Here is an 8,652-nt window from a genome sequence, read left to right on the forward strand (position 1 = left end):
GCCTTCTCTGCATCTATTGAGATGACCATGTGGTTCTTGTCGTTGAGCCCATTTATGTGATTTATGACGTTTATTGACTTGCATATATTGAACCAGCCCTGCATCTCTGGGATAAAGCATACTTAATCATGGTGAGTGATCTTTTTGGTGTGTGTCTGTATGTGGTTTGCAAGTATTTTGTTGAGAATTTTTTCATCTATGTTTATTAAGGATATCGGTCTATAGTTTTCTCTTTTGATTTTGTCTTTACCTGGTTTGGGTATTAGAGTGATGCTGACTTCATAGAAGGAATTTAGGAGCTCTCCCTCTGTTTCTATCGTTTTGAATAATTTAAGTAGTATCATTTGGAGGCCTTCTTTAAATGTCTGGTAGAATTCTGTAAATCCATCTGGGCTTGGGCCTTTTTTTTAGCTGGGAGGCTTTGTATTACTGTTTCAATTTCCTTATATCTTATGAGTCTGTTTAAACTATTGATGTCCTCTCGGTTTAACTTCAGTGGTTCCCATGATTTCACATATCCATCCATTTTTTTAGAGTTTCAGATTTGGTAGCGTACAGGTTTTTAAAATATTCCCTTATAATGGTCTGGATCTTTTGGGTGTCTGTTGTGATGTTTCGCTTTTCATCTTTGATTTTGTTGATTTGGATTTGCTCTTTCTTTCTTTTGGTTAAATGGGCTAACCATCTGTCTATCTTTTTTAGCTTTTCAAAGAACCAGCTCTTAAGATTCATTGATTTTTTTTTTGTATTCTTCATTTCTATTTCATTAATTTCTGCTCTGATTTTTGTTATTTCTACTCCTCTGCTGGGTTTGGGTTTCATTTGTTCTTGCCTTTCCCTTGCCTTGAGTTGCAGTGTTAGGTCATTCATTCGGGCTTTTTCAATTTTTTTAATGTAGGTACTTAGAGGTATAAACTTTCTTCTTAGGACTGCTTTTAATGTGTCCCAGGGGCTGTGTTGTGTTGTATTGTCCCTTTCATTGAATTCCAGGAATTCTTTTATTTTTTTCTTAATTTCTCCTTTGACCCACTCATTGTTTAGGAGTGTGTTGTTCAATTGCCACAAGTTCATGTCGTGACTAGGTCTTTGTCCAGTGTTGATTTCGAACTTTATTGCTTTTTTTTTTCTGATAGAATGCATGGAATTATTTCAGTATTTTTGTATTTGTTGAGGTTTGTTTTGTGGCCCAGTATGTGGTTAGTTTTTGAAAAAGTTCCATGAGGTACTGTCCTCGTTTGTTTATTCATTGCTGTGACAAAACACTCTGACCACTACCGACTTGGGGAGGAAAATGTTTGTTTATCTTACATCTCTCCGGTCACAGTCCATCAGGGAGGCCAAGGTAGGAACTCCGGGCAGGAACCTTGAGGCAGGAGCTGGAGCACAGGCCATGGAGGAACATTGCTTACTGGCTTGCTTCCTGGCCCTTGCCCAGCCTGCTTTCTTATGCGACACAGGCCTACCTGCCCAGGGGTGGCACCACCCACATTGGGCTGGGCTCTGCCACATACTCATCAAGAAGAATCCCCACAGACATGGCCACAGGCCAGTCCAATAGAGGCAATTCCCCAACTGAGGCTCCCTCAACCCAGGTGTGTCAAGTTGACACTAATGCTATCCAGCACAGGTGCTGAGTAGAAAGTCTATTCTTTGGTGTTTAGGCGGAATATTCCAAAGATGTCTGTTAGGTGCATTTGATGTATGGTATCATTTAATTCAGACGTCTCTCTGCTTATTCTTTGTCCAGTTGACGTGTCTAATGGAGTGGGGTGTTGAAGTCCCCTACTATACTGAGTTGGGGTTAATCTGTGTCTTAAAGTCCTGTAGTGTTATTTTTATGAATTTGGCTGCATATATGTTAAGGATTGTAATATATTCTTGGTTAACTGTTCCTTTGATCAGAATGAAGTGACCCTCCTTATCTCTTCTGATTAGTTTTACTTTGAAGTCTATTTTTTCAGATATTAGAATTGTAACCCTTGCTTGTTTCTTAGTGCCATTTGCTTGGAATAGTCTTTTCCACCTTTTTACCTTAAGGTAGTACCTGTCCCTGAGGCGAGATGGGTTTCTTGCAGACAGCAAAGAGATGGATTTTGGTTCTTAATCCATTCACTTAGTTGGTGTCTTTTGACTGCAGAGTTCAGTCCGTTGATATTTAAGGTTATTATTGAGGGATATGTATTGGTTGCCTTCATTTTCATTGCTGTTTGTGTTCTCTGTGTAATTTTGTGTTTCCTAGATTATACCTTTGTTTATTTTCTTTCATTGCCCCTGGGGTATAGTTGTTTTTCTCTCTGCTCTCTGTATTGCTTCAAGTGTTCTTTGAAGGGCTGGTTTTGTGGACATGTATTCTTTCCGGCTATTTGTGTCATGGAAGATTTTTCTTTTCCCCTCAACTATAATAGACGTTTTTGCTGGGCATAATATTCTAGGCTGGCATCTATTGTCATGTAGAGCTGGAAATACCTTGGTCCAGGCTTTTCTGGCTTTCGTAGTTTGCATTGATAAGTCAGCTGTAATTCTGATGGGCTTTCCTTTCTATGTGACTTGTTTTTCTTTTGCCGTTTTCAGTATTCTCTCTTTGTTCTGTACATTTAGTGTTTTAACATGATATGTCATGAGGAGTTTCTTTTCTGATCCTAATTTGTGTTCTATGTGCTTCCTTTCCTGTGTTTGTGTGGGGATGTCTTTCCTTAATTTTGGGAAGTTTTCTTCTATGATCCTGTTCAATATCTGGTCAACACCATTAACCTAAAATTCTTCTCCTTCCTCTATGCCTGTGGTACATAGTTTTGTTCTTTTCATGGTGTCCTACATCTCTTGCATATTCCATTCCTGTGTTTTTCAAACTTTTCTGTAATCTTTGCTTGAGTGGTCCAGTTCTTCAACTTTATCGCCCCTTGTTGATATTCTGTTTTCCATTTCATTTATTCCAGAGGTGAGGCTTTCCCTTGTTTCAAGCTGGCTTATTGAGTTTTGCACTTCCTTCTTCATTTCTGCCTGAGTTTTCTTCAATGTTTCTATCTCTTTTGTGAATTCATTCAGAAGTTTATCCCTATCTTCTTTTAGCTCTTTGATTTGTTTGTTCGTGTGTTCTTTAAATTCATTGAATTCCTTGATCATGTTTATGATTGTTCTTTTAAATTCAGTGTGCTGGGTTATCTCTAGGGAGTTCTCTTTGTAGAACTCTCCTACAGATTGGTGGAGTTCAGTGGGGACATAGTGTTTTGGCTTTCCATTTTATTATTATTTCATTGTGATTTTGGCATGTGAATTTCTTTTGTTGTTTATGATTCTGAATGAGAATTATGTTGAAGTATGCTTCTGTTTGTATTATCAGGGTGCCTAGATCCTTTCTTTATTGGTTATGTAAAGCTGGTTGGTACAGGGTTCAGGTTCTCTCAGGTTTAATTTGGAGGGAACTGATGGCTTCAGATCAGGTATTTAGGGGTACCCAGAGAAGCTCAATTCTGGTTCCAGTCAGGTACACTCAGGCTTCCTTCGCCACGTGGATTGTGGATCCAGGGGCTCTCAGGCTGTCCCCTGGGTTCTCAGGCCCTCTGCTAGAGGGAGGCCAGATCTCAGTACTCCCTGGTGGTCTGCTGAGATCAGATCCTCTACACCAATGGAGGTCTGAACCCACCTTCTCAGGGTGTAGGAATTTATTTTTTTTACTTGTTTGTATGTGTGTGTGCACTCACATGAGCAACAGTGTGCATGTGTGAAGGTCAGAGGCTAACTTGCAGGAGTGAATTCTCTCTTTCTACCATTTGTGTTCTGGGAATTGTAAGGCTTGGTAGCAAGTGCCTTTATCTGCCAAGCCATCCCATTGGCTCCCTACTTGTGGATTTTTAAATGTATTGAAGCAGAACTTTAGAGTTGTCTGGGTCATTCTCTTTTATTATATTTTCCTTCCGATTGACTTCAGGGTGAAGCCTAAATTTCTTAGCCTGCCTAGCCTGGCCCTTTGTGTTCTGATCTCTGCCCAAAGCAACAGCTTCAACTTGCATTGCAGACAGAAGGACCTTTATATTTTGTGTTGAAGAAACAATGTTTTTTGAGGTTTACTAAGTCTTACCTTCTCACCTCTGAGTGCTTCTTCTTCTAAGATGTTACAATTTTTTCACTTTTTTTCTTCTGTATATTTAAGCAGAGCTATAGTTTTATTATGAGAAACTTTAATTGTTTATGTAAGAGAGGAAGAAAAAATTCAAGAAATAAAATAGTATGTACAGATTAGTTTGATTGTAATTACTCATTCTAATGCTCTTGGCTACTAATTAAAATCAGTCAAGCAAATAAAATTGTTGCCGAATAGGTCTGAAATACTCACTTTAGTCTTTGAAATCATGCTGTAAATAAAAGGAAATTATTTCATGTATTAGTTGGTCATTGATAATCTATTGTGTCTAGGTCCCTGAGACAGAGATTGACTTCTCTTCTTGAGAAGACTTGCTGTCTGTCATCAACAGCTGCCTCTCTTTACCTCTCTTGTATATCCAGGCCTCTGATGAACTAAAAATGATATATTATTTTGTAGATTATTAGTTTGTGATTGGAAGGGAGGCTGTCTTGTGGGTTTGTTTTAATTTTTTTTTAATTTAGGAGGTCTTTTAGATTATTCAAAATGGTGTGTCCCATGCCATAAAATGTATTGGAATGTACTATCTATAGGATTTCTTTTATCCTTCTTAAATGTTCTCGAGCATTCATAATTTGGGAATATTGTAGTTGCTGTGGGAATGACTTTTATAAATGGACATAATCTAATGACATTTAACCCTTACAAAATCATGTGCTCTTGTGTGTTGTGACCTCGGCACCTGATGATCTCCTTCCTAGGCAACCTCAATTTGGTAATGTACCAGAAAAGATAATGAGTGGATGTGGGTTTGCTTCAGAAGGAACATATCAATGCTCTGAAAGTGGTGCACCCATCTCCATTGCATGTGCTGGAGACTAGGAAGGAGTAACCTTGGGTGATTGAAATACTCTGGAAATAGGGATAAAACAGCAAGATGTTTTGTCAAGATTAGGGTGAATTCAAGCTTGTCCTCCCCTGAATGAAGCCAGAGAAACCATTTTGATTGAAATTATGGATGGTGCTACTACACTCAGGACACAGTTCTGGGGAAGGAGTCTAGCAAGACAGTTCCATCAGCACAGTTCCAGAGGACAGACAGTTCTAAGAGATACCTAGGTGAACAAGTGTCCTCCAAGTTCAGGCCCACTCTTAGAAGCTAAATTTAAGAGTTAGGCTTTTATTTGTTTAGGTAATTATAATTGTTGGCATAGTAATGCCACAAGTTGCATTGTATTAATAAGTATGATTAACACCTAGTTAATATGTACCAGTCACATTACTTAATATTTTACTTGTTAATTCATTTCATAACTCAGTCTTCTGCAGTAGTTGTGATCATCTAAGACATTTACTCAAGTTCATGCAGTAGTTGTGATCATCTAAGACATTTACTCAAGTTCATACCATTTAGTGACAAATCTGGGACATGAACTCAGGTTTAAAAGTCCATATTTTAAACTTATGTTTTATTCCTTGTATTATTAAGTGGCTCAAGATTTCTTGCTCAAGTTTTTCTTCTACTTGAACTCAGAATACTTGCTGATAGGGAATTGTTATTGCTCTATTCACCAATTCTTCTGATAGATGAATTCTTAGAAAAATAACCTATAGTAAAATCTTTTTTTTTCTAATTTTGGGGGAAATTTGATGCTTTTCTGATTAGCTGAAATTTTCTGAACAGTCAAGAAGGAACCTAACAATCATAACTGTTTTACCACATTGCAGAAGTACATATGTTGAGATATGTGTGGTACAAAGTGAAAGTGTGGAGACTCAGTAGTCATGAAGTGCCTGACTTGAAACCTGTAGGTTTTTTCCCCCTATTTCATTCATAAAGTGATAATGGTAAATGTTTTATCACATATTAGTGCCAGGAATATTAGAGGGCACATAGCATATTTTGTGTCAGGGTTGTTTGTTAGAAGTCAGTGCTAAGATCCTCTGATCTGAAAGTATGTTCAATAATGCTCTTACATCTCTTTGCATGTGGTATAGCTGCTAAGATACCTCTCAAAGCCCCAATAGCTCGAGATGTCTGTTAATTAAGTTTTCTCTTTAATGTGAAGTGTAGTGAGTGCTTGGTTTGGCATTTTAAATATTTGTTCTACTGTTCATTTTAGGTTGGCGATGTAGTAGAAGTACAAGCAGATGAAACCTTTCCTTGTGATCTTATTCTTCTATCATCTTGCACAACTGATGGAACCTGTTATGTAACTACAGCCAGTCTTGATGGGGAATCCAATTGTAAGGTAATGGACACTAAACCTGCCCTCAGCATTTTATATTCAGAATGGTGAATCAAACAGTACCAATTCCTAATGGTCTTTAATCTCTTACTTTACCTCATTTTTCCTATTTATGTATGTTTTGCATTTGTAGACAGCTGTTACATAATTATCTTTTAGCTTCTAAGTATATATCCATCTTTGGGGAATAGGGTGGTATCGAGTGAGGAAAAACCATGGGCTAAGTAAAAACCACCACAGTTTGTTTTTAAAACAGGGTCTCCCTGTAGCCCACAGCTGGCCTAGAACAGAGATCTGCCTGCCTCTGCCCACCAAGTGCTGGGATTAGAGGTATGTGCCACCATGCCCAGCTCCCAGCCTAGGCTTTTATAAATGGGAATAGTTGTGAGCTGAACTTTAATTACAAGTATAACTTCATGTATTAAAACCTGACAATTTATCTACTTTGATTTTAAAAGAGTCATATTTTCTTTCAAAAATTTATTCTTGTGTTAGAGGAGATCTAACTTGGAAGAATTTTTAAAATTTATTCATTTTTATTTTATGTATATAAGTGTTTTGCATGAATGTATGTTAAGTACGCCCATGTGTGTCGTGCTTGTTGACATCAAAAGAGGGCATCAGATCCCCTGGAACTGCAGTTATGGACAGTTGTCAGTCACCATGTGGGTGCTGGGAATTGAACCCGAGTCCTCTGCAAGAGTGACAAGTGCTCTGAGTTGCTGAGCCATTTCTTAACTTGGAATAATTTGATTACGTCTTTTAATACCTTAGGATATAGTTTAACAAATGTTCAGTTTATTACACCCAGGAAGAATTTTAAGTATGTTATAGTCAATTTCATCAAAATGGGTGAAAACTTACTTCTCACATCCAGTTCATGGCCATCATCCAGAGTTCCACAGGGCATGAAGATTTGTCCTCTCTATGCTGCCCCTAAGGAGAAAGGCTAATGTGCTCACTTCTGGGTATATCTTTGGAGAACTCCCCTACTTTTTATTCCCTCTGGAGTTAACAACTAGGACTCAGTATGTGGAAAAAAAAGCTTTACCTATTAGACGACTGATTCTGTACTTCAAGCACAATGCAATGAATTATTGGTATCTTAACTGTTCTAAAACATATTTATATTTTAGGGACTATCAAAATAAAAATAGTGAAGTGTACCAGAGATTCTCTAACATTTAAAATTTTTAGAGGAAGATGGGGCTAGAGAGATGGCTCAGCAGTTAAGAACACTTGCTGTTGTCCCAGAGGACCCAGGTTTGATTCCTAGCACCCACATGGTGGCTAAAAACCATCCATAACTCCGGTTCCAGGGAATCTAATTCCCTCTTATGACTTCTGTGGGCATTGCACGCATTTGGTGTGCTTACTTTCATTCAGGCAAAATACTCACACACATAAAACAAAAATAATAAAATATTTAAAAATATTTAGAGGAAGAAAACTTCCAGGTAGTTTTCTTTTTCCTATTAATTGATTTGATACAGAAATTTCAAAATCAGACAGTAGTTTTAAATATAAAGCAAGAAGTTCTCTAATATTCCCTATAGGACACATCAACAGCATGAGCAATGTCGTAATTGAATCTGTGTTAGCCCTTGTTGATGGTTTATAAATAGGTTGGTGCTTGTCTTGCATTTTGAATGAATTGTGATACACACAAGTAGACTATGGTAACCATCTAGCACATTGTCTTAACACAAAATGTAGCCACGTTGCACTGTTTCAAGATCATTAATTAACCTATTTGTATATTGGGACCATTGATGATTTTTTTCAATCTCAGTACTATGAGTAAGGCAAAGACTATTAGGTACTGGAGAGATGGCTCAGTGATTAAGAACACTTGACTGTTCTTGCAGAAGACCCAGTTTCGAATCCCAGCACCGACATGGCAGCTAACAACTGTCCATAACTCCAGTTCCAGGGGGATCCTACAGCTTCTTCTGTCCTCTGCAGACATTGCATGACATGGGCGCACTTACCTACATGCAGGCACTACACACATACACGTAAAATAAAAATAATAATAAATTTTTTTTTCTTTCATTGTGTTTTTTTAAATTTTTTAAAAATGTAATAACCACGATTAGAAGAAGCATTTCATTACCGCTTTAACATATTCAGTAACACATTCCAGAGCAAGGATATATCTCTTTCAAAGGTGGCTGTAAATTTCTAGGTTCACAGTTGAATTAATACAGTCATACAATATTGAACTCAGTGTAAACCCTGTAAGACATAAAACTGAATGAATTTTTACTGTTTAAAGAAGATCTCCATTTCATTTTAAGATATGCTGTTCCCTACATTTTT

General features: G+C 37.5%; 1 protein-coding gene across 7 annotated transcripts in view; it reads left to right on the plus strand.

Annotated features, from left to right (window-relative positions):
- Atp11c (ATPase phospholipid transporting 11C) overlaps window positions 1-8,652 on the plus strand; it is a 261,713-nt gene that overhangs the window by 146,201 nt on the left and 106,860 nt on the right. For all 7 annotated transcript variants that reach the window (XM_029558010.1, XM_029558009.1, XM_029558011.1 and 4 more), the window contains one exon: window positions 6,205-6,333. In XM_029558010.1, coding sequence (XP_029413870.1) covers window positions 6,205-6,333 — 129 coding nt within the window. The remainder of the gene's footprint in view (window positions 1-6,204; window positions 6,334-8,652) is intronic.

The sequence above is a fragment of the Nannospalax galili genome, unplaced genomic scaffold (assembly GCF_000622305.1).
Source record: "Nannospalax galili isolate Female #2095 unplaced genomic scaffold, S.galili_v1.0 scaffold167, whole genome shotgun sequence".
Classification (NCBI taxonomy): domain Eukaryota; kingdom Metazoa; phylum Chordata; class Mammalia; order Rodentia; family Spalacidae; genus Nannospalax; species Nannospalax galili.